Source organism: Macaca mulatta, chromosome 6 (assembly GCF_049350105.2).
Source record: "Macaca mulatta isolate MMU2019108-1 chromosome 6, T2T-MMU8v2.0, whole genome shotgun sequence".
Classification (NCBI taxonomy): domain Eukaryota; kingdom Metazoa; phylum Chordata; class Mammalia; order Primates; family Cercopithecidae; genus Macaca; species Macaca mulatta.
In genome coordinates, this window is record NC_133411.1 from 166684582 (window position 1) to 166710708 (window position 26127).

Consider the following 26127-nt stretch of genomic DNA (forward strand, 5'->3'; position numbering starts at 1 on the left):
TAAATATGGGCACATCTGGTAAATGACACCCAAATGACATACCAAATACCAATGTTAATATGGTAGATTCTTATACCTTCTCATGTGTAAGTGCTAAAGATTTAATGTCCAATTTCCTTTCACTGCTGAATTCAATTTAAAAGATATTATTAAAATATTTAAATAGAGATTGGGAGTAACTAAATTTATGTAGTGATTTAAGAGGGAACTGCACAAACTGGTTAAACGTATGGTTTCAAATAGGAGATAACTTTAATTTTTAAAAATCCTTCTAATATTAATCTTATTAGTTGCTTTTTATTAAGACAAAATAAAGGCAAGAAACCTTCTAGATTTCATTCAAACTTTCTCAGTTACTATATTAATATTAATTGCTACTTCTATTTAATTAGTCAAACTACTGTTTGCAGTAGAGAAGAAAAACCACTCAAAGGTTCCTTGCCAAGTAAAGGAAGCATGTTGGTATTTAATAATTCTCTCTGTTCAAAGCAATCTTGATGTCAGGGAGGAAAAGTTATATCCACACATCTGACCTTCCTAGTTAATTCTTCTCTGATTGCTCCATTAAAACTTTCTACAGATGCATGAAAGGGGCCCTTTAAATATTTCACACCAGGAAGTCCAAAATAGTTGATATTCTGTGACACTATATCTGTATTATATGCTAACTACCAGTTAATTCTACAGTTCAAATCTTAAACATATAAAAATATATCACATAAATTGTTAAACGACTAATGTAGCTGTCTGTAACCTTGGGCATTACAGTCCAATCAAATTTAAAGAATAATTTTAGGAACAGTTGGCAGTTACAGAAAAAAGGGAAAGGGAATTGAAGAATTTCAGAAAGTAGGCCAGCCGGGCGCAGGGGCTCATGCCTGTAATCCCAGCACTTTGGGAGGCTGAAACAGGTGGATCACCTGAGGTCAGGAGTTCGAGACTAGGCTGGCCAATATGGAGAAACCCTGTCTCTACTAAAAATACAAAAATCAGCCAGGCGTGGTGGCGCATGCCTGTAATTGCGCTACTCAGGAGGCTGAGGCAGGAGAATCGCTTGAACCTGGGAGGCAGAGGTTGTGGGGATGGGAGGGGAGGGGAAGGGTCAAACCAGATATCTGGGCCGGGTGCAGTGGCTCACGCCTGTAATCTCAGCACTTCGGGAGGCTGAGGCAGGCAGATCATCTGAGGTCAGGAGTTCGAGACCAGCCTGGCCAACACGGTGAAATGCTACTAAATATACAAAAATTAGCCAGGCACGGTGGCAGGTGACTGTAAACCCAGCTACTCGAGAGGCTGAGGCAGGAGAATTGCTTGAATAAAGTTCATGCCTAATCCAATAATTTTAACATAGTATGTGAGGAGGAGGAAATAACAGTGGGCTTTATATTATATTAATTATACTAAACTATCAATGAAAAGTAATTTCCATCATAGACTTACACTTAAATGTTAATTTAAAGTTTTTTTTTTTTTTTTTTTTTTTGAGACAGAGTCTTGCTCTGTCGCCCTAGCTGGAATGCAGTGGCATGATCTCAGCTCACTGCAAACTCCACCTCCCAGGTTCAAGCGATTCTCCTGCCTTAGTCTCCTGAGTAGCTGGGATTACAGGTGCCCATCACCACGCCCAGCTAATTTTTGTAGTTTTAGTAGAGACAGGATTTCACCATGTAGGCCATGCTGGTCTCAAACTCCTGACCTCAGGCGATCTGCCTGCCTCAGTCTCCCAAAGTGCTGGGATTACAGGTGTGAGCCACTGTGCAGAGCCACAATTCGGCTTTGAAAAATCATTACACACAACTGGGAATAATAAATTTACTTTGCACATTAGTCATACTCCAATCTTACTGTCTACATTTTAATGCCAAATGAACTTAGGCTTGGAAAAGACTGTCTTTAAACAGAAGTTGTATTTGTTAAGCTGTTCTGACATGTCACACAATAGTTCATTAAAACTCCATAATCATCCAATGCAACCCTAAAAATACCAATTTTCTTGAAAACAACTGATCAGAAATGACTCAAAATCTAGCACATACTAGAAATCAAACTGAAGAAATCCCAAACCATAGATGGGATTGATGATTTCCCATCTATGAGAATTCAAGGTAAACAGTTCTTTTGCTGTATCCCTCTTTTTTTTTTTTTTTGAGATGGAGCTTTTCGCGGTTGTCACCCAGGCTGGAATGCAATGGCGTGATCTCTGCTCACTGCAACATCCGCCTCCCGGGTTCAAGCAATTCTCCTGCCTCAGCCTCCCAAGTAGCTGGGATTACAGGTGCCTGCCACATGCCCGGCTAATTTTTGTATTTTTAGTAGAGATGGGTTTCACCATGTTGGCCAGACTGGTCTTGAACTCTGATCTCAGGTGATCCACCCGCCTCGGCCTCCCAAAGTGCTGGGATTACAGGCTTGAGCCACCGTGCCTAGCCGCCCTCTTTAAATATGTTTGGTAGTTACATACTTTCAGAGAATGTCATTCCTCTGACTAAAGCACTTGCCATTGTTTATCACTAGATAACTATTTGTAACTGATTAATAATTATTTTCTCCACTTGACCTTTGCATGAGAACAACTAATCTGTTTTAACATTTACAAGCACTCAGATCAGTGTCTGGTTCAACAAATATTTGTTGAATTAAAAGAATAAAAAGTTAAATGATCTCTAGGCATGCCCAAGGCAGCCGCAATTAAAATTTAGGGAAAGATGGTAAAATGTGCAGAGCAGTACATTTTGCTTATAAAGAAAGTAAAGGCAACAGCTTAAATGCAATTTTTTTGTTTCTCCAAGTTAATCTTAAAAAAGTAAAAATGGAAACTACAGATTCCAAAATCTTTGATGAAAAATTTCAGAAAAGTACATGATGCCTTGAAATATTATTTATTATTAATTAGGGAAGATGCACTACATCAGGTTATGAGGAGTCATTAAAATGTAAGTATGATAATGAATTGAGGATACTATTACTAACCACCAATAAGTATTGACCACAAATAAAGTTTTGCTAGTCTAAGGGTCAGTCAGAAAAAGGTATAAATTAGGGATAACTTAGAGAAATGGGTGTACATATAAAAAGATAAGCAAAAGTAACAACACAATAATTCCAAGTAATGCTCAAGACTAATTTCACATAAAAAATGAACCCAATGCAAATAAATAATTTCATTTTTCAATCTATCTTTTATTTGGCATTTTAAAAAATGACTCTCGAACCAAGGTTACCAAAAAGAAAAGGCCAATGTAGAAGCTTACCTGCTGACTGGCTGGTGCCATCAAACAGATCAACAAGGTCACCAGATGACTTGCTGCTAGGCACTGAAGTCTGAAAACACACACATAACTCAGGAGCTTAGAAAAGATTGTTTTTCTAAAATCAGCTCTATCCATCTCTAATTCTCAATTTAGACATAAATACCTGTAATTAGCTTAGTAAGGGTAGGGTTTTCTGTAGAAAGAGTAGTGACCCTGAATCCTTATGGAGAGGCAGTAAGCACCTTTAAGTAACTCCATTCCCAGCAGTGAAAAGTCTCTTAACATCGACACTTTGTTTCCTACCTCACTTTTCTGACTGCATTTCACTGTGGAAAACGTAAGTGCCAGATCCCACTCAAATCTTAATGCTATGTATCAGTTCATTAAAAAAAAAAAAAATACCCTAGCATATGTACCAGTCCCATACAATATATTGAGTCATAATTGCCCAGGTATAAAATAAAAAGGCCAAGACCTTGGCCTGTTTACAAGAAAGCTCTCTAGATAATTCCAAGGCTTGAGATCCACTTGATTAGAGGTCAAGATCCTAAACAGCTCTAAATTTCTATGAATCTTAGCAATACTTATTGTTTGTGTGTCACACAAGTTAGTGTAATTCTATGTTATCTGATATATTCTGGAATCTGTTTCATATTTAGTTCCCAAACTAAACTGTGAGGCCTATACCTGTAATACTATTTTTGTCTTCTCCACAGAGCTAATAAGCACCCTGATACCAAAATACCTATGTCCTGTATGTTTGATACATACATGCTAAATTAGAACTCAATTATTAGGCAATGGGGAAACACTAAGATCCTAGGCATGTTGATCTGAACGTGGAAGATTAAAATACTATATACTGTGATTCCAAAACACCTTTAAAAAGAGATTCAAATGAATTGAGTAACTTCAACCTTCTAGACATTTTGGTGGGGGAGAAGGGTAAATGAAAACAAAAAAGAAGCTTGTACTACAAATATAAAATATTTATTGCACAGTGTCATATATTCAGGCTATACTACAAACTGTTATTTAAAATCCTTTAAGATACGCGATAAAAGTCTCAATCTATTATTAAAAAAATTATACAGATATCTGGCAAAAGCTGACACAGTATTTGTTATTGCAACTAAGTAGGCCTGGTTTTATTTTTAGAGTCACCTACAATTTGCTGGATACATTAGAAAATTGTTTTTCCCAGCTTGTAGTTATTTCTCTTGCAAAGACACAAACTGGGGAAACAGTAGTGGGGGAAAGTGATAAAAACAATAATTTAGTCTTTTGAGGCAAATATCCCCCTTTGGCAGATTTCTGCTGAAAAGACTAGGGTTTGGCCTAGCAGGTGGATTTCATGTCTATGGTAAATAAAAACAAACGAAGATGGTACAAGAGGCAGTGCTTCTTCTGGTGCCAATCAGTAATGACTGTGAGGCAAACACACCTCCCTTTATAGGCAATGTTTCTACATTAAAATGAGATAATTTGCTCCTATATATCTCTTCTTACTCCCTTGTTTGTCATTTCTTAAAACTTCCAAATACTTTCAATGTTTTCTTTAGCGAATCTACTTGTGGTTGGTAACCAGTGTTGTCTAGAAGGGAACAGATGCACTACATTCTGATTCACAACCTTCCCCAAATGTACCAAAAGTGCCATATCTACTTTCATAGAAAGTAACCAGACAATTATTCAGCAATTGGACAGGTTTCTTCCCTCAAAGAGATTTCTTATTATTAATGTCTCTGGGTAATACATGCCAGATAATATATAATTAATATGATTGCCTAGAAATGCCCAAGCCTACTAATGCAGAAATTCTAAGAGCAGTTTATAAAAATAAAACCATGTATAATGTGTAAACTACCGCCATTCCCACCTTAACTGAAGACTGAGGTGTGTGGGTTGAAGCATTCTGATCTGGACTTGCTTTGTCCCCTGTGTAATGTGCTGCTGCTCCAAGATCAATGGTTTTGGAAGGATTTGCTGTGCGCTTGTGTCTGGTTGTGGTGGTCTCTGTGGCCTGTGTGATATGAATATGCTTTGTCGTCACAGTCTCCTCTTCATCTTTGAATTCACCTTTGGGAGATCTGCCTCTTCTCGCTTTCTTTTCCTCATCGCTGTCGCTAAAAGATATTAAAAATGAAGCAAAATAATAAGATGGGATTATTTTAAAATGGGTCCCTTAGTGATTTGAGCTAAAGAATTTCAAATGCAGTAACTCCAAAATTTCAAACTTTGACTATTTGACAGGGATCAACAGAATGTTATCTAAGCTGTCTGAATAATGATATGTGTGTGCTGGGGAGGGGAAGTGGGAACACAGAGAATATCCTATATAAGTCTAAAACACTGCTACAAAAAAGTATTTACATAAATGTGCATAAATAAAAAATGTCAAAATAACTCAAGTTTTTATTACAGATTTAAGCTTAATTTAAAAATAAAATAGCAGGATATGGTATCAGAATCCACGATAAGACCCTGAGAGTTCAAACACTTGAATTTGATGATTATTTTCTTGACATGGATTGTGTGCAAATAGCTATAGTTCCACTTTTATAACACAATTCTGCATCAACTCTCAAAGACTAATATATGTACATAATATTAAAATTTCAATGGATGCTAAAAAAAGTCATACGTCTTAATTCAAATAATTAAACTCTCATCTGTAAATGCATGAAAATATAAGGGAATGCACTTTACAACTGTGCTATTTTACTATGGTATCAGGAGATCAAACTTTTACATAACTATAGAAAATGCTTTATAGAAAACAACTATATTTAAAATATTTTAAAGATAATTATCCTTCAGCCACATTCAAAAAAATTTTCTTTCCTTTTTAATAGTGAAAAAGATTTTAAAAACTAAAGAGTAAAGGCTGGGTTTTTCATATGCTAGGAATGAAAATATCAGCCCTAATTTGTTCTCCAGGAACAAGTCATTGGGTTTTTTTATGACGTAAGTAGGAGACAGAAAGAGAGAAAAAAATTACTTGACACATGTTCCATTACCTATACTACTTAATTTTAGAGCAGGTGGTTTAATTTACAAATATCCTGGAATATAATATTTAAAATTCTCCTTTAAACTATGACTACTGCTGATACAATTTACCTCAGACTGAACCACAGCAACTTAAATATAAACCAACTTGGAACTTGTATAAATCAAAGATCAACAAGAATGACTTCCCACACAGAGCAAAGAGGTTAAATAGGAACCTACAAGTTCTGATACGCATTCAAAAGCCCTTACTAATTTCTCAACAACAAATGACCTGAAGATTCCCATCAGTCGTAAAACTGAAATTTCTTACTTTTTTGGTGCCCAATTTTATTTCAGTGCAAAATAATTTGTTTACAAGTTGAAAATATAAATCTGACTAGCACACAATGAAATAAATGGAAGCTCCGTATCTGATCAATGTTCAAGAATTCCTGAATGTAATAGTGAACCAGTGAGTATGAAATTCAGGTGACATGCCATTGAGATTGAGGTCACATGCAACTTTGTCAAAAAATCTACTCTTCTTTCACACATACTTTAAGATCAAAAGTTCCTGGTGTGTCCTATCATTATCATGATAAATCATGTTCCCTGCATTTTCACTCTTTTAAACCTAAATACTCATTAAAGATTTAGAAGCTCTAGGAGATCCTTAGAGGCAACATAAAAAATAAAAATCATGGGAGAAACAGAAATAAAAGAAGGGAGACAAAGAAAGAAAAAAACTAAGGATAGAAGGGCAAAGGAGAGAAAGTAACAATACAGAACCCACACAGATTTCTAACCAGCCTACACAGCCTTATTGTTTATAAGTAAAATCTAAGACCCAATCAGACTGTGTGGACCTGCCTAAAGTAACACAGTTAGTGATGGAACTGAGCCTGCCCTGGAATGCCTCTTTTTCAAGACTGTTTGAAAAACTGGAATGTGATCTTTGAAGAGCCAGAACTTATTTTTAGCACTTTGAATAAAACTATTTTACAACTATATATCTAGCTTTTTTATACTGAAAAAGTATGCATATGATAATTATAAACACTAAACATTGGGAGGGAAATGGTGCCCATTTCAAATATATGGAGTTGTTTTCTTCATTAATGTTTTTGTGGCCTGTATAAGTTTTGGCTTGGTTTGGAAAACATTATTGAAATTATGGTCATTATTCTGTTGGTATTTCCTGAAGAGACATTCCAGGGATTTAAAAGATAGGAAAATATCCTAAAAATACACTAATTAGATTGTATTTTTGTTTGGGTCTCTTTTTAATGATCCCTAATTCTGAATTATTAAGATTTTTGGCACAAGGTAAAAAAAAAAGAGATGGTATTTAGTTACGAGAACTCACTTGAAGGCTTGGTTCCATCACTAACTGTGTTACTTAGGCAATTCCACACAGTGTGACTGGATCTTAGGTTTTACTTATAAACAATAAAGGCAAAATTCTTATGCTACTCTAGTAGATATTGTGAGGCACAAATGATAAGGGTCAAATTTACAAAGTAAAATTTGCTTTGTAAATTAAGTGCTATATGCATTACCCTTTATATTGTCAGAAAAGTTGGTTTATAACTATATTGGTAGGTAAGAACAAAAGGGACTGCTGCAAAGTTCAAAGTATTGTTCCATGTAAAATGAAATACGAATGCCCTACCATCAGAAAATGTAGTTTATAAAAATACAGATCTGCTCTCAAAAACCAGTTCAAAATCCATTTGGATTGTTTTTCTGGTACACACTGACACAGAATCATAATGAAATGTCAAGGAAGCACTAAATTTCAAATCCTTTAACTTATGTTTAATTAAACTTAATATATAAACTTCATTATCCCTCAACATCTTAGGTCCCTGGATCATCTAAGGTCCAAATGCAAAATAATCTATACAAGTTTTTACTGGGGAAAAAATATCCAAGGGAAGACTACCAGCCTGAATAAAAATACACAGGATCAACTTCAAAAATAAGTAGACACTGGCAACATGGAAAGTATGTCAATACTAATTGCAAGTAGTGTATAACCTAGCATCTTAAAAATAGTTACACAGCGCTTGCTTCGGCAGCACACATACTAAAACCAGAACAATACAGGGAAGATTAGCAAGCCCCCTGTGCAAGGATGACTTGCACATTTAAGACTTGTTCCACATTTCTGCACAGGGCATATTTAGGGCAGTGAAACTATTCTATAAGACACAGTAATGAGAAATATTATGCATTTGTCAAAACCCATAGAAGTGTACAATATAGGAAACCCCAATGTAAACTACAGACTTTAGTTAATAAGTGTATCAATACTGACTTTTCAATTGTCAACAAATGCACCATAGTAATGCAAGATGTTCACAGAACCTGTTATGAAGGGGAAATGGGCATATGGCAACTCTCTGTACTTTATGCACAATTTTTCTGTGAGCTTAAATTGCTCTAAAAACAAATGAAGTCTATTTAAAAAAAAAAAAAAAGGCCCAATTTCAGATAATGTTAATACCCCAAACAAAACCAACAAAAAACCAAAAACCCAGTGGCATAAATTTAGGACTCTTTCTAAGAGACCTGGGAGACAAAGTGTTAAAATACCTGCATCTTTCTGGAGAGTCTTCTCTATCTTTCCTCCGGAACTTGCTGATGGTGTCATCAATTGTGCTTCCAATTTTATCACTCAGCTCACCTAATTTATCACTGAATGGAAAAGCACTCTTGTTTTTATCCCACTCCTCATCCCATTTTGATTTGGGCTCAGGATCATATCTTTCACCTATATAGAGCATTAAAAAACAAGCAACTCTAAGGACATTAAATTCAAAAGGTATCTACAAGTCCTTATTTCTCAGGCTTTTCCTCATAATAAAATCATTTTCAAAGGAAAACAGAAAGCTCCCATAGTGCTGAATCAACACAATTACAGCAAGGCATAGCATGTAATGCCAGTCATTAAGTGGCAGGAATGCAGATTCAAAAGCTTTTGTTTATGAATACTTACACAACCTTAATGCACAGCACGGCATATCAGGAAATTCTTAAAGGCTACTGAAAGGAGCAGTGGAAAACACAAAACCAACACAAGCTATATAAGCAAAAGAGAAATGAAAATCTTTCTGTTTTTACAAAAGCCACTTAATATGTTATATTTTATTCCTGTCCCTTAATGGTTTCCCAATTTTCAGAAAAGTATTGGATAGCAACAGTGTCTTAAAAAATACAATCTGAGGGAACTCCACTCTGAATGCCACATGTCCCAGTAAGCTAAACGGTCTCAATAACTGTCATTCCTCAGTATCAAACTAAAATAATAAGTCAATGAATTTTCAAAGGATGGGAAAGCATTCCGTCATTACCGTACAAAGAAAGGATTACTCTAACTACCAAAAACTACACACGCTAGAATCAGGAAGTATGCTCAAACAGTAGTTCAGAACAGTGTCAACCAATTCAAACATCCATTCCAAACATATGCAGAGACTGGCGAAACCTAGAGCCTCTGTGTGAATTTGCGAATGCAGAGAATAGATCCTGGCAGTAAACAAAACACCCAAAATGTCAAGATTTGTTTTAGTCCTTGCCCTTAGGGCCCTGAAGGAGACATAGGAATTACGGACACAAAATGAAATTCTTTTATTTCCATGTCCAAATTCAACTTAAGAAGCAAGAGTAGAAGGTACAGAGAGCACGCGAGGTTTTTTAAAAAAAGAAAACATTCAAAATTAAGGCAGGTTGGAAGAAAAGAAGGACAATGAGGAACAACAAAATAACTGAAAAGTGGCTAATGAAGCTTTTGTGTTGAACTTTTGCTTATAGGATCTAAAAGGATACGATACACAGCCTTTGGAGATTGAACAAAATCATTCTGCTGAATTGCCTGCTAAAATTGCAAGGCTAAAATTTTCTGTAAGTGTTTAAGGATTTTAACATATTTACTGAATCTGGAAGTGACCACCAACTTAAAGAAAACACGACAAAATGAAGTTTTCTAGACAAAATTTAAAACAGGATGATTTTTTAAAAATAAGTGATTTTCCAACCATGTGTATGTACATTTCAACAACAGTGTGATGAACCAGACTTTGGAAAGAAACACATTTGCGCAAAAAATGGAAGTGGATGAAAACCAAACTGATTAGCATGGTCAGTATCATACTGAATTAGTGCTAAAGATACTGGATACTGGCAAGACATTATCTAACGTCAGAATGAAAAAACACAAAACTGGCCGGACATGGTGGCTCACGCCTCTAATCCCAGCACTTTGGGAGGCTGAGGTGGGCGGATCACTTGAAGTCAGGAGTTTGAGACCAGCCTGGCTGACATGGCGAAACCCTGTCTCTACTAAAAATACAAAAATTGGCAAGGCATGGTGGCTCCCGCCTGTAGTCCCAGCTTCTCAGGAGGATGAGGCAGGAGAATCACTTGAACCTGGGAGGCGGAGGTTGCAGTGAGCTGAGATTGCACCACTGCACTCCAGCCTGGGTGACAGAGCGAGAAGAAAGAAAGGGAGGGAGGGAGGGAGGGAGGGAGGGAGGGAGGGAGGGAGGGAGGGAGGGAGGGAGGGAAGGAAGGAAGGAAGGAAGGAAGGAAGGAAGGAAGGAAGGAAGGAAGGAAGGAAGGAAGGAAGGAAGGAAGGAAGGAAGGAAGGAAGGAAGGAAGGAAGGAAGGAAGGACAGGAGGGAGGGAGGGAGGGAGAGAGAGAGAAAGAAAGAGAAGGAGAGAGAGAGGAAAGGAAGGAAGGAAGGAAGGAAGGAAGGAAGGAAGGAAGGAAGGAAAGAAGGAAGGAAGACAGGTCGGGCACAGTTGCTCACGCCTATAATCCCAGCACTTTGGGAGGCTGAGGCGGGAGGATCACAAGGTCAGGAGATCGAGACCATCCTGGCCAACATGGTGAAACCCCATCTCTATTAAAAATACAAAAAATTAGCTGGGCGTGGTGGTGGGTGCCTGTAGTCCCAGCTACTCGGGAGGCTGAGGCAGGAGAATGGTGTGAACCTGGGAGGCAGAGCTTGCAGTGAGCTGAAATGGTGCCACTGCATTCCAGCCTGGACGACAGAGCGAGACTCCGTCTCAAAAAGAAAAAAAAAGAAAAGAAAAAACACAAAACTGCTAATAGTGATTAGTTAAGTCTGAATAATATAAACCATGAACAATAACTTAGCAAAAGAATGTGATGCAAACACACAGGATATCCAACTCTACCTTTAATACAGATACTGCAGTTAGTGCATTGTGACTTGAGTTTGAAAACGTATTCAATTTTCTAAGTTTAGCTGATATAATTATATATCATACTGGCAAAAAGAAAGATACAAGCAAGAATAGTGTGGAAATAAGTTTCAAATAGCAATTTCTATTAAAAACACATTAAGTTGCTATAACTACTTTCAAAAAGCTAAAGAATAAAATTACTACTTGGGTAAATAATCCAAAAACTTCAGACTTCCCCAAATAGAAACTCCAAAACATTATTTATATGCTTTAGGAGAAATACTTTCGCCCAATTCAAAAACTGACTTGTGGCTGACTCTGGTGGCACTGCCTATGAATTAGCCCTATCAAAAAAAAAAAGAAAGAAAAAGAAAAACCTGACTTGCATATGATGTTTCAATATAAAAAAGGGAATTTTTCTGCTGTTAGAAACATCCTTAAACAGCTAACTAAATGCAGTATTTTTTGAGAGCGGAAAGCAGAGGAACAAATTAGTAAGTATATTTTATATGTTAAGATTTTTACTTGGTTCCACTGAAGGAGATACGAGACCTCAATATAATCCAAATATAAACATATATGGTTGGGAGGAGCTGGAGAGCCTCAGTGAACAGCTGCTAAGATACAAGCACTGGCCTGTCTGCATACACACAAAATGACCAAGAGATTGTCAGAGCTCACAGAAGACAGAACAAGTCCAAAGGGACATGCCGTGAAAGACAGTTCTGATTTTGTGTATCTGCTTCAAGCACCTATGCCCTATTTTAGAGAAACTACATTATTACATTAAAAATAAACATGAAAGATGAATGTTCTAGCTGCTCTTAAATGTATTGGGAAGAATAAACAAAGCAATAGGCCTAGATGAAAATCTGAGAGTACTGTCAGTCATCTTTTATATGTCAAATTATGCAATGCTTAAATAAGGAAAGAGAGACTGAGGCTGGAATGACTGACAGGAAGCTTATCTGGTTTGGGCCAAAAATACAGCTAGATTGGGGTTTCAAATTAGAAAGATGAATCTCCTGATCAAACTTTATATTTTTATACTCTAAAATCTAAGTTATAGAAACTTTCTTCCCCCTTCTTTTTAAAAGAATGGTAATCCTAAGAGGGAAGGGTATACATCTGTTTTAATCTCTGTATGTCACCACAAAGTACGCAGTCATTTAATTAGCCATTAACGGTTAAAATCCTATTGCCAAACCCACAAGTTAAAAAATAGGAAGATTCATGTGATAGTAGAAGCCAAAATTAGTACTGTGTGTATTTTAGTATTCTATGTATTCCTAGAAAAGAAAATTAGCATTTTGGTCTTTGGTATTTCACTGATTCTTAAAATATACTCAAGAAGTTAAGCTGATGCTTAGGTGTCAGCTTGTCTTTGATACTCACTGTATCTGAATCCTCCAACACTGTCTGAGGAAACCCCAACATACTTGTCTTTGTTCTTCTTTGCTTTCTTTCGCTCTTCACGAAGTCTATCGTCATCCTGGGCAAATTCAACCAATTCCTTCACCTTCTGTCGAATATTTATACCTTGATCCTTGCCATGCTCATCTAAGAGGATGGTAAGAGAGAAGCAAAACCTAAGAATTCACTTAATATGTATCAAGCTCTTTAAGATAAAAAAACAGACACAAAAACTTCAATATAAGAAACCAACTTCAATATTTAAAAAACAATAAAAAGAAGCAAGTTGTGCTATTTAACTCTGTCATTTCCTCCTCAGCAAATTTTAAGTTCTAAAATGGAATTTTGGCTTATAAGAGCATGTAAAGATGAACTAAAAAGGACCACAGATAACGGTACTATGCAAGGTCAATTAAAGATTCACTAAAAAGGATTACTGATGATGACCACACAAAATAGACATATCCATAAGTGCTATTGTGTTTTTCTATCATATTTTAAGAAAACAAACCAAAGGAAGAATCACTTTAGCATGTTAATAACTGAAAAGCATACAAATGTCTTGGTTTCTCCAGTACAAGTCTGGAACACTAATTATCAGGTTTTAGTGTAGCTCAAAAACTGAATTTTTAAAGTGCTTACAACTGGGGTATGCTACAAAATGAAATGTGCTTCATTCTCCAGCCTCTTTCACATTCAAAACACACTGTGGCCTTGCTGCCTTTGCACAGTAAATATTATTTGGTGGGAGGGAAAAAAAACCCAGCTTCAAACAGATGTGTGTGTTTTGGAGCTCTAACCTTTTCTTCCCATATGATTAAAGCAATTCCTTTATGGACACCACAGGGGACCAGTCTCCAGTGCATATTTTAATATAAACCCGAACACTCATGTTGTGTTGGTTCTGTTGTTATTAGCCAGTCTTTTCTGCAAGTTCTTGTCTCCACTAATTAATACTCTAGGGCCCCGCGTCTTGGATTCTGCACTCGTCACACAACCAGCAACAGTCACATTCTAATTAGAGCAGAGAAGCTTCTAAGCTGGTTCAGGTGACTGACAACTCCAACTACTGTTTTAATTTGCTTATAAGGTTTTTCTATTGCTCACCTACAAAGTGGTAATTTTCCAGGGATCGTAAATCATAAATGTGTTCTCTGGCACTTGTAACAACACGCTCTGATCCATTCCTTATGAGGTAAGCTAGGAGCAGCAACGACTGTAAAAATACAAAGCACTAAATGATTTAATGAAATAAAGTCAGTAGAGCTTTGGTGAATGGTTAAAAAAAATAATTCTAACATAGCAAATAAAGAATCTTCATGCTGGTGGTGAGGTTTCCTTACATTAGACTCTAAACACATAATCTAGAACTTACATAATCAATTTGAAGTTCCTCTTATATTAAGCATAGTAAATAATTATAAATCATCTGGATACTATGTGTCAAAGACTTAAACTCTGTTGTTCAAAATATCTGAATGTATGATATAAATAGACAATAAGGTTTTAGAAAGCTGACTCAGTTTTTACTTTTATCTGAGCATTATGGAACTGAATTGCCAGAAATTATTTGGTAATTAAGCAATCCTATAGTATTTTCCCCAGATAAAATTTAATTTTGAGGTTAATTATGTGGCTTTTGTTTTAAAAGGTTGTGGCCAGGCTCAGTGGCTCATGCCTGTAACCCCAGCACTTTCTGGGAGGCCAAGGTGGGCGGATGACTTGAGGTCAGGAATTTGAGACCAGACTGGGCAACATGGTAAAACCTCGTCTCTACTAAAAATACAAAAATTAGCTGGGCACAGTGGCCCACGCCTGTAATCCCAGCTACTCAGGTGGATGAGGCACAAAAATCACTCGAACCCAGAAGGTGGAGGTTGCAGTGAGCTGAGCCCGCACCACTGCACTCCAGCCTCCGCGACAGAGAGACTGTCTCCAAAAAAAAAAAAAAGTTGTTACCAAATAATAATAATGATGATAATAAAACCTGTAGAAAATTTTGCAAAATAGTGAGATGTCTTTACAAAACAAAACAAAACAAAAAAAACAAAAAAAAAATAGCTGGGTATTGATTGAGGCACACGCCTGTAGTCCCAGGTACTTAGGGGATTGAGGCAGGAGGATCTCTTGAGCCCAGGAGGTCACCACTGCAGTGAGCCAAGGTCACGCCACTGCATTCTGGCTTGGGTGACAAAGCCAGACTGTCTCAAAAACAACCAACCAACAACCAACCCCTAGCCCCAAAGTAAATTTTGTTAAAATGTAAATTTAGAATGACTGCTAATGGGTATAGGGTTTCTTTATAGGGTGACAAAAATGTTCTGGAATTAGATAGTAGTTACTCCTACAAAACTTTGTGAATATACTATATAATAAATTGTACATTTTGAACTTAACACTGCTTGGAACAAACCTCACTTGATTAGGTATATGAAAATCTAGTTAGGCAGAGAGGAGGGGGCGGCAAAAACAAAACAAATCTAGTTAGGTTGGTAAAACTGAGGGACACAAAACCTCCTCCTACCAGTAATTTACAGCCATGTGTCACTTAACGATGGGGATATGTTCGTGTAATGTGCCATTAGGAAATTTCGTCACTGTACTAATATCACAGAGCATACTTACACAAACCTAGATGGTATGGCCTGCTACACACTGACGATCTATGGGACAACCTATTGCTCCTCGGCTACAAACCTGTGCAACATTGTTACTGTAATGACTACTATAGGCAGCTGTAACACAATGCTGAGTATTTTTGTATCTGAACATAGAAAGAGTACAGAAAAAATAGAGTATTATAATCCAATGGGACCACTGTCAAATAAGCAGACCATCACTGACTGAAATGTCCGTATGTGGTATATATGACTATATTCTTTAAAAAAGGAGTTTACTCAAGAATTAAAAAAAAACAAAAAAACTAAAAGCAAATTTAATTTACAATATTTCAATTATTTCATCACACCTACCATGCAACCTAAGGGAATGACACTGAATGTTTTCAGAAAGAATAACATAAAAAAAAATGAAACTAACACATAGATTTTCAATCCTAAAAGCCAAATTATGTCATTTTGGATAGCAAAGAAAAACATTCTGAAGAAGTAAGAAAATATGGTAGGTACAGAAGCACAGACGACTATATTACTATAGAATTCTGCATTATATGAGATCAGAACAAAAGGAATCTGATAAAAAGTTCATATTCACTAATTTAAAATTAGAATTACATTTTGAACATTTGTGATACAGAATACTGTGAGAATACTACCACAAATTAGGTAAATGTCTACGTAGATGACAAACCATTCAGACTATAGTATTCATCTTAACTGCTCATACACTAAACAGGCACACTACTATAGATGCATTATTTTTGACATGCATAAACATTTTAGTAGGAAAAATTTTAAGAAATAATCAACATTTAGAAGTATTAAGAATTTCTCATTCAGAGCAGTTGTTCATGATGACTAGAAAATAGAACACAAATAACAAATCTACTTCTTTCATGTGTTTTCGATTACTCTATTCTAGGATTTAATATACTTTAAAACCACCTATGTATATACACTTTAAATTTCCAGCATGTGTTTTCAACATGTCAAGCAATTAAAGCAGATTTGTTTGCATACCTTATAAACTCTTCTCCAATTCTTTTTGTTGTCTTTTAACATTCGTGACCAAAGCATGTTCATAAGTTCTGGAAATTGTTCATACATAAATGTAGCCCTGAAAAAAGAATCATTTTCTTTAAGAGTCTGCAATATATTAATTTTGACAGTAGATGGCAGACTTGTTCTAATTTGGTGTTTCCCCGAAGCGTTTTTAAAAATTAATAAACATAATTCAAAAATTTAGAAGATTATGTACTTCCTTGAAAATGTTTTCGCTATGTTTTATACACTACCTGGCACATATGTAAGTCCTGCTAATTAATCAATACTTTGCAATTAATAATTTAATTAATATCATATTTTGCAAGCTCTTCATTCACTGGTATGGTGTCCCAGATGTTCACAGAAAAAAATTTTTCTAACTTGCACTTCAAGTTATTTTATATGTATTTGTCAAAATTTTACATGGTGAGCTACAGCATTATCTCAAAACTTAATTGAAAAAGATACATTGTGGGTTTCTTTTTTGAGCCAAATTTTTAAGGGAAATGGACTGCATAAAACTTTCCATATTACTATCTGAAACTTTCTACATTACTATCTGAATGATTATGCAAAATTTATATTCTGGCAGCCAAACAGTTTAAATCTGAAAGCAAATTTCACATTTCTGTGTTAAGATACTTTGATTTTTTTCTGCACTGCTGAGTCAAATTATCACTTACTTGGCAATCTCTCCCATGAGTTGCCCAGAAGGTCCCCAAGGATCATCGTTCGTTGCCTCTCGAACCTTAGACTCGATCTCTGAATAATTCATAACCACATTGGTGCTGCAGAGGAAAAAAATGCACGCACATACGCACAAAGATTAGCATCAAACCTGAGAAACACATGAAAACTTAATAATGACACTCCGGGGTGTCTTAATGAGCTACCTCTACAGGGTGCGAGAGAAAACATCTTTTGTGCACAAGCTACCCCAAGGACACTATGTAACACACTTAAGTTATCTTGAAGCAGATTTTACTATTCCATTAGTCTTCAAGAATACAGATGAGAGATTGCATTAGAGCTGGCATAAGTCCAGTAAAAAATGGCTAAGGGTCAAATTAAAAAAAAAAAAAATGAACATGCTAGAGTCTATTATAAAACTAAGTTGTCAGTTTCTTGACCAGATCTGGTTTACATGCAATGAAAGCTTATGTTTCCTGCTTATAGAAATCCTATAAATTAGGCAAAATTATGTAACAGCTAAACAGTATCTATATCACATTTTTTAAAAAGAATAAATCAAAGATACCTACAGATGTTTAGAACCACTATAAATGTTGAACTATAATCTCTTAGTCTTTTTCGTTTACTCTGTCATGTGCACTTCTATGTCATATATTCACTGTAACCCTCACTTTTACTGGCTGCATAATATTCCATCAGGAGATTGTATGATGCACACTTAACTTTCCCTTAGGACTTCGGCAATGATCTGGGCCTCAGGAGTCAGAAAGATCTGATTCCAGTCACTTACTATGTGACCTTTGGCAAAATTATTTTAATTATCTTAATCTCAGTTTCCTCAACCATAAAATGGGAATAAATAAGCATACTACCTCAAAGGCTAGCACAGCAAATGGCGTTTATTTAGCACAGTGTCTGACATACAGGAAGTACTCAGTAAATGTTAGCTATTATTATATTAAATATAATAACCAACACCAGCCTGGGCAACACAGTGAAACCTGGTCTCTAAAAACAAAAAGAAAAAATTAAAAATTAGTCAGACGTGTTGGCGTGCACCTGTAGTCCCAGCTACTAGGGAGGCTGAGGTGGGAAGATTGCTTGATCCCAGGAGGTCAAGGCTTCAGGGAGCCATGACCACCCACTGTACTCCAGCCTGAGCAGCAGAGCAAGACCCTGTCTCCAAAACACAAAAGGTAATATATATAAAATAACCATCTATTAGGAGAATTTCAAAACATCACGTAATATTTTTATATGAAAGAATTTACTTTGGAAAAAATAAGATTAAGATATGAGATGGCAAAATGTTTGGTCGTCAAAATGGAATTTCTCATGCTTATATGAATTTAAGGATTCAAAGACATTTTGAGAATAAAGAAATACTGCAAAACTGTGACATCCTGTAGTAGTATTCATTTGACATCGAAAGCTCCAATTATTACCAAACAATTGTTATAACAGGTGTCTGTGAATATAGTAATTCAATTCTTCCACTTAGCATTAAGTCTTAGAAATAGTGAAAAATCAGAATTTGTTAACTATTACATACATATACCCCACTTTTGCTATATGGTTTTTCAGTCGTCAAAAAGTTCTATTTTTAGAATAAGGAAGGTTTGGTTGAAATTGGCACTCAAATCTCTTAAATATAAATTTCAAATTTATTGCAAACACTTCAATGTCTTCATGTTTAAAGAACAGACCAACAAACAGGTTTGGGTCAAATTTTAAAGGAACCATTATGCATGTAAGTGTGACTTGCCAAAAAACTGAATCAATCTGGCTTTCAGATTTAAATTCAGGACACTGTTCTTCTATGGAAGAAAAGCAAAATCCTATTATTTTCTTTCAAATCTTGGAGAAAACTGCCTCCTAAGATACCAATTAATGTGGTAAAATAAATACAAATTCCTTCCCCAGGACTAAAATAAATTCATGATCTCCAATGCCCACCCCCACTTAAAAATGTTAAGACCACTAAGGAATACATTTTCGTTAAAATCCAGTAATGGTTCTATTACAACAGTTTTATGTATAAATGTAGAAGAATAAGTTTCCTCCTAATTTTATTAACCATGGAACCAAAATAAAACTAAGGCAGCCAATAACAGATTCACAATTTAAGATGCCACAAAAAGATGAATTTCAGAATGCTTTTGTTTATCCTGGTGGCTGAAGAATGCATGGCTTAGGCAGTTAAAAGTGTCAAAATGCAGCTGTGAAAATGAACAATGGCAATTAGGATTATAATTCACCCAAGCATTTCATTACCAAGAATGCACTTGAAATCTCTTTGCATTGTTTAATTTGTTGGAGAACAAGATGAAAGAAGTTAATCTCCAGTCCATGTACATGAAATATTTTTACCAGAGCCTTCATAAATGTTGTAGTTTTCAGAACACTACTTTCCTTGTTCAACCGACAAAGGCCCATGGGTCAAATAAGAAAGGTTCTGTTTCCGTAACCCTTCACAAGATTCTTAGCTGAAGGCTTGTGTGAGCACTGTGTTTAGAGGGAGAGGTGGCAGAGAGCCAATAATCTAAGAATCTCATTTCTTTGGTTGAAAAACAATGGGAGCCATCAGCACATACTCACAATACAGTTATTAAGTATATCCACAGAAGGATATGGCAAATATAAAACAAAAAAATAACAGAACGCTTACACGAAGAATCCAGATCTATTTTAAAGTTATTTTCCAGGCCAGGTGCAGTGGCTCCTACCTGTAAACCCCAGCACTTTGGGAGGATGAGGCAGGTGGATCACTTGAGTCTAGAAGTTCACTTACCAGCCTGGCCAACATGGCAAAAATCCGTCACTACAAAAAATACAAAAATTTGCCAGGCGTGGTAGCATCTACCTGTGGTCCCAGCTTCTCAGGACACTGAGGTGGGAGGACTGCATGAGCCCAGGAGGTTGAGGCGACAGAGAACGAGACCCTGTCTCCTACTCCCCTCCCCAGAAAAAAGCTATCTTCCAATGAAGCTGTTGCTTTCAGAAACTGCAAAGAACCCCCCTCAAGATGAGATTTGATGGCATAAAGAATTCCAAAATGAAGTATTTTAAGCTTCAATTAATTCAGAAACAAATGTAAACTAAAAACAACACTGTATGGTTTGGCCTTATTCCAGGTCATTTAAAAATAACTATTTCTAAAAAGGTAGAAATGGCATTTTGATCCTTCCTTTCTCATGTTTTCTACTGCCCTCAATCTATGCCCTACCCATAATTCCAGTGACCTTTTTAAAAAAAACAATTCTTCCGTGCTAAAAATAAAAATAAAAATTTATGTCCAGATTTGAAAGGAAAAAAACAGCTTTTTAATTCTGAAAACTTCTGACACAGATGTTTTAAGAATATATCACAGACGCTAGAGGGGGCACTCTCAACAGTTTCTTAAACACACACACAAACAATCCTCCAGACAAAGGTCTAGAATTTGAACGGCAAACAAAATTACAGAAAAAGACACCCCCCTTCCCAATAAATTTCATACCATTTAAACTAACACTACAGTCAAACAAGTGACTTATGGATTTTCACCAATCCTAAATTGAGATTCCTAACTTGAAATTTTAAAAAGTTATCTCTTTATACTCAGTTCTTGTTTTTTTAAAGTATAGGCCATTATTATGACCTTCTGTTGAAGGGTAAAAGTCTTTGGATACAGGCTTTTCTACTTACATTTCCTTTCATGTAATTATCATTATAACACTTAAAAAAGTAACCAAGAATACTTTGATAACACCAAAAAATTTTTCTGTATATTATTTTAAACCAGTTTGACAATATTATCAAAAGAAAACTTGACCCACAAAATATCTAATGATTTTTAACATTTCTGCTGTCGCCATCAATAACCTTTTATCTCCAGATTTTTGTCTGTATTTAATCTCTGCAAACATAAACAGACATGAGAATGTAATAATGGAGGGAAAGTAAAAGAAGAAAAATAACTTTTAAGAAATGCTGCTGTTTCACAAGAGAATGTAAACCAGGAAAAAAAAAATGTTGCTGTAATTTTGACATTTCTTCACCAGTATTAAAAAGTATCTGTAATTTTGAGAACAATCTAATAGTCACCAGAAAGTACAAAACGAGCCCTTCTCACATGTGTTCTATCTAGGCTTACTCAATATATTAACTTTCTCTTTGCTTAAAACAAAAGTCTTGAAAATGAGTGACCTGAAAAGTAGGTTTCTCTGTCCTGATAAAGATAGGTAATTATTAGGATCACACTGTTTAAATTTAACAGTTACAACTACTGGGTAGTTCAGCAGTATAACTGGTTAACAATACCAAATCTTAATGGACTCTAATATTAGGCCAAAAAGAAAGTTAACAGAGAGAATGAAAGATGGAATCACCAAAGAATGAAGAATACAAGAATAAAATCCATAGACACAATCATTATTGTTTATATTTATAAAACTGTTTGTTGTTTCCACAGTCTTTTACCCACTTTCACATTTGCTTCTCAGAACACTCCAGCAACTTAACTCTGTACAACTCAGCAACACTGACTCACTAGATCTTTAGTGCCAACTGTGAGAAGCTACCGTCCTCAACTTTTGCACACACGCTTTGATATGGTTTGGCTCCGTGTCTCCACCCAAATCTCATATTGAATTGTACTCCCATAATTCCCACGTGTTGTGGGAGGGACCGAGTGGGAGATAATTTGAATCATGAGGGCGTTTTCCCTCATACTGTTCGTGGTAGTGAATAAGTCTCACAAGATCTGATGGTCTTATCAGGGGTTTCCACTTTTGCTTCTTCCTCATTTTCTCTTGCCACTGCCATGTAAAAAGTGCCTTTCACCTCCTGTCATGACTCTGGGGCCTCCCCAGCCATGTGGAACTGTAAGTCCAATTAAACCTCTTTTCCTTCCCAGACTTGGGTATGTCTTTATCAGCAGCATGAAAATGGACTAACATATGCTTCCACAGCTATGTAAACACAGCCAATATTCAGTTAGTCAACGGTCAACTATTCAGTTTGTAAATTATTAGTGTTCATTGTAGCCCTCCTCTTTATTCCCCATTTTCTACTTATTTGACTACTTGACACTCATATAATATAAAATTATTTTACTTGGTAAGTTTCAGTCCAGTTTTTAGAGGTATAATTGGTTAAAAGCTAAAACGAGGCTTTTACTTACTGATAGTCAATACTTCTTATCTACATTAAGAATCATCGGTAAAATAATTAACAAGAACTTGAGCAGTCCTTATTGATATTTTTTCCTCTTAAAAGTTCAAGAATATGCTTTGCTAAAACAGAACTATACACCAAGGGAAAAGGTAAAGTATAGGTATAATGTGGTACTAACTGCTAACAAAGGAATAAGGAGGAAACTGAAACAGATTGAGAAGTATTTTTCCCAGTTTGCCTTTTAAATTTCATTCCTTTTTAAAAAACTGAAGTCAAAGGAATCTGTATTTTTAATATGGTTTCTTCTTTGTTTTAAGCTTATTGTCAAGACTTCACTCACCCTGAGATCAGGCAGTCTTTTATTTGAGACCTCTAAATGTGTTTTCATGTATGCATGCATACACACACCCATACTAAGATAATAAGAGACAGAAACATCTGGAGACAGAAATAAACATAACTTAGTTCCAAGCAACAGTTTTAAATAATGGTATTTTTTTCTTTATATTAATATTTTCCTGTATTTTCCAATTTTTTTCAAAGTATTATATTGTAACCAAGGTTAAACTACTAAAGGCCACTAAAAATACAAGTACTGTATCATCATTAGCTACATTTTTAACTATTTATAGGCAAGTAAACATCATTGTAGACCACATGAATATTATTTGTACTTCCAACATCTTGTTTTATCAGGTTAATAAGTGCAGCAAACAGTAACTAAAATATATGCATACACACTAAAATATGTACACCAAGTGCTATGTATGCAAAACCACAGAGAACAATTTAAGTACCCAATTTTGGAATTAATATGATTTTTAAAAACTGTATTAGGGATGAATAATTCTTGACAACAAAACCTGTATTTAAAAGTCACCTTTTACCTCAATGCCACAAAGGTTTCAGAAAAGATACTTTTACAAATTAAGTGTTGTAGAACAGTTATGCTCTTATTATCAATCTTCTTGATAATTTTTTTAACCATAAAACACCCATAAAATTAACATTGTAGAATAGGAGTCCCCAACCCCCAGAGCTGCGGACTGGCCTGTTGGGAATGGGGCTGCACAGCTGGACGTGAGCAGCGGCAAGCCAGCATCACTGCCTGAGCTCTGCCTCCTGTCAGAGCAGCGGTGGCATCAGATTCTCACAGAAGCGTGAACCCTGTTGTGAATGAGGGACCTAGGTTGTGTGGTCCTAATGAGAATCTAATGCCTGATGGTCTGAGATGGAACAGTTTCATCTGGAAACTATCCTCCCCAAGCCCTGGTCTGTGGAAAAATTGTCTTCCACAAAACTGATCCCTGGTGCCAAAAAGGTTGGAGACCACTGCTATAGAAGACAGTTTCCTCAAGTAACAAAAGTCTTAAGCCAGAAACATTTGCTCTTTTTTTTATGTTTCCATCCATAACATTACAGAAATTGTTTTAAGAATAACTCTAGAAGCTAGATAATGAACCTTGTGATATTTATTTTTTATCAGCGGAGACAGCCTCCACCACATTACCCTTATTTGCAAGTTGAACATTTTATAGGTTCAATGTTCATATTTTAATACCAAGTTATATCTCATTACAGTCCTGTGAAGAGTATCAAATGTACTGTCAATGGCCAAGAAGTCTACTATTCCTAAATTCAATCGGTAGATTACTTTCACTGTTAACAGAATATCTGGGGCTCTACAGAAATGATGTGGGGAGGTGGAAAAATTGATTTGTCCACATGGTGGGATATTCACCACCCATTAAAAAAAAAAAAGCCTCTCACTGATCTGAAAATGCAAATGAAATACAATGCAATGAAAAGTCTTAACACAAGTGACAACATGGTTCAGTAGAAGAGATAATTTTGCTATAGTAAACATGTTATAAAATAGCCACACTGTTAAAGCAATAAGAAACCATAGTACTCCCTTCATATTGCAAGAATTCTAATAAAATAAAGTATGGAAAAGTACAGAAGAAACAAATATCACAATCCTGGACGCTTCCTCTAAATAAACTCACTCGAAATCCCACAGCTAGTAAATGGCAGATTTAAAACCTATTAGGTCTTTCCATTCCAAAGCCCATTTTCTATTACGTCACACTGTCCTGTAATCATAGAATATATTCTGGTCTAAGATGACATCAAATGCAGCATCACAAATTATCCTACAAAGGAGCTATATGCCGAATAAATATTTAAAAAGATATATTCTCAGTCACGGAAATCACATTTTCTTTGGTTTTAGTAAATATTAAAAACAAACCATCTAACTGAAAGGGAGGAAACCTATGTCTCCCCTCTTATACATGTACTCTTAAAAGTAAAGAAAATACCAGTTTGGCCGGGCGCGGTGGCTCAAGCCTGTAATCCCAGCACTTTGGGAGGCCGAGACGGGCGGATCACGAGGTCAGGAAATCGAGACCATCCTGGTTGGCACGGTGAAACCCCGTCTCTACTAAAAAATACAAAAAACTAGCCGGGCAAGGTGGCGGGCGCCTGTAGTCCCAGCTACTCGGGAGGCTGAGGCAGGAGAATGGCGTGAACCCGGGAGGCGGAGCTTGCAGTGAGCTGAGATCCGGCCACTGCACTCCAGCCTGGGTGGCAGAGCGAGACTCCGTCTCAAAAAAAAAAAAAAAAAAAAGAAAATACCAGTTTGATTAGGGAAAAACTGAAATGAGAGACATCTAAAATCTGAAGCTCTTTCACCCATTCTGCAATAACAGGATTTCAGAAAAGAGTACACCTAGTTATCAATACTGAAAACATATAACCTATTCAATCCAATGATATCATATGTATATGGGATGCATATTATTTATGGCTTCAACTATGTACAGAAAAGACTACGCTGGATTATGCATCTTCTGTTTCCTTTTACTTTTCAAGAGGGAACACTAAATTCCTAAATGCTGAAACACAAAACTTTGCTTTTAAAAGTAACCATCAGGAATTTGCACAAAAATATTATATCCCATCTTTTAGCATTTAGCTTTCTCAGTCAAAAAAAAAAAATTACGATCAAATAAGTAAAGAACAACTTACTACCAGGCTTTGAAGGAGTCCCATAATACTTTTTAAACCTATTTAAAATAATTCTGGATACTCAAAGAAAGATCAAGATAGTTACTTGAGTACCTAATACATCTTTAAAACATGGCAAACTGCCTAAGTCTAAACTCTAGCCGCCTGTCTGTATGAGATTAAAATTACAGAAAATGTTGTCTTAATGTTCAAAAACATCACTTCCAATTGTTTCCTCCCCACATGATGTAAGACCATAGAAACTGGTACAACTATTTTTAAAATTATAATTGTTTTAAGTTGCCAGAAAATTAAGGACTGTATTTTTTTTTAAACCAATCCTACTCTTACATCAATTCTACTACCAAATTCTTTGTTTCATTCTGACTAATGCTGGCCCTCAATTTCAATAATCATTGAGTCCAGTATTATGAAGGCAGAGAAATGAACCACAGAATTTTAATCACTCTTGGTGTTTTAATACCACTGAACACTGCCGATTGATATGGCTCAATATTCTTGTCATCGTAATTCAAATTTTTAGACTGCATTTGTACTACTTATAGATAAAATAGATAAATATTATAGAACTGTTTTATACGTAAGTATTTTTCAGTTTGAGGAAGAGGGGAGAGGAGGAGGGGGAGCAAGTGAAACACGGAGCAATATTCTGCAAGTAGGAAAATTCAAAAAGCTGTAAGAACTCCTAACATTCAAGGAAGATTAAAGAC

General features: G+C 35.9%; 1 protein-coding gene and 1 non-coding gene across 5 annotated transcripts in view; one reads left to right on the forward strand and one right to left on the reverse strand.

The window, feature by feature from the left end:
- The window catches only part of CLINT1 (clathrin interactor 1), a 72904-nt gene that overhangs the window by 13862 nt on the left and 32915 nt on the right, over window positions 1-26127 (reverse strand). For all 4 annotated transcript variants that reach the window (XM_015141330.3, XM_015141327.3, XM_077937385.1 and 1 more), the window contains 7 exons: window positions 17218-17322; window positions 16511-16607; window positions 13980-14088; window positions 12855-13019; window positions 8844-9021; window positions 5131-5377; window positions 3252-3321 (listed from right to left, as the gene is read on the reverse strand). In XM_015141330.3, the coding sequence (XP_014996816.3) occupies window positions 3252-3321; window positions 5131-5377; window positions 8844-9021; window positions 12855-13019; window positions 13980-14088; window positions 16511-16607; window positions 17218-17322 (971 nt within the window). The remainder of the gene's footprint in view (window positions 1-3251; window positions 3322-5130; window positions 5378-8843; window positions 9022-12854; window positions 13020-13979; window positions 14089-16510; window positions 16608-17217; window positions 17323-26127) is intronic.
- On the forward strand, window positions 8311-8417 carry LOC114679084 (U6 spliceosomal RNA). The gene has a single exon (XR_003730771.1). It is a non-coding gene; the product is annotated as a U6 spliceosomal RNA (small nuclear RNA).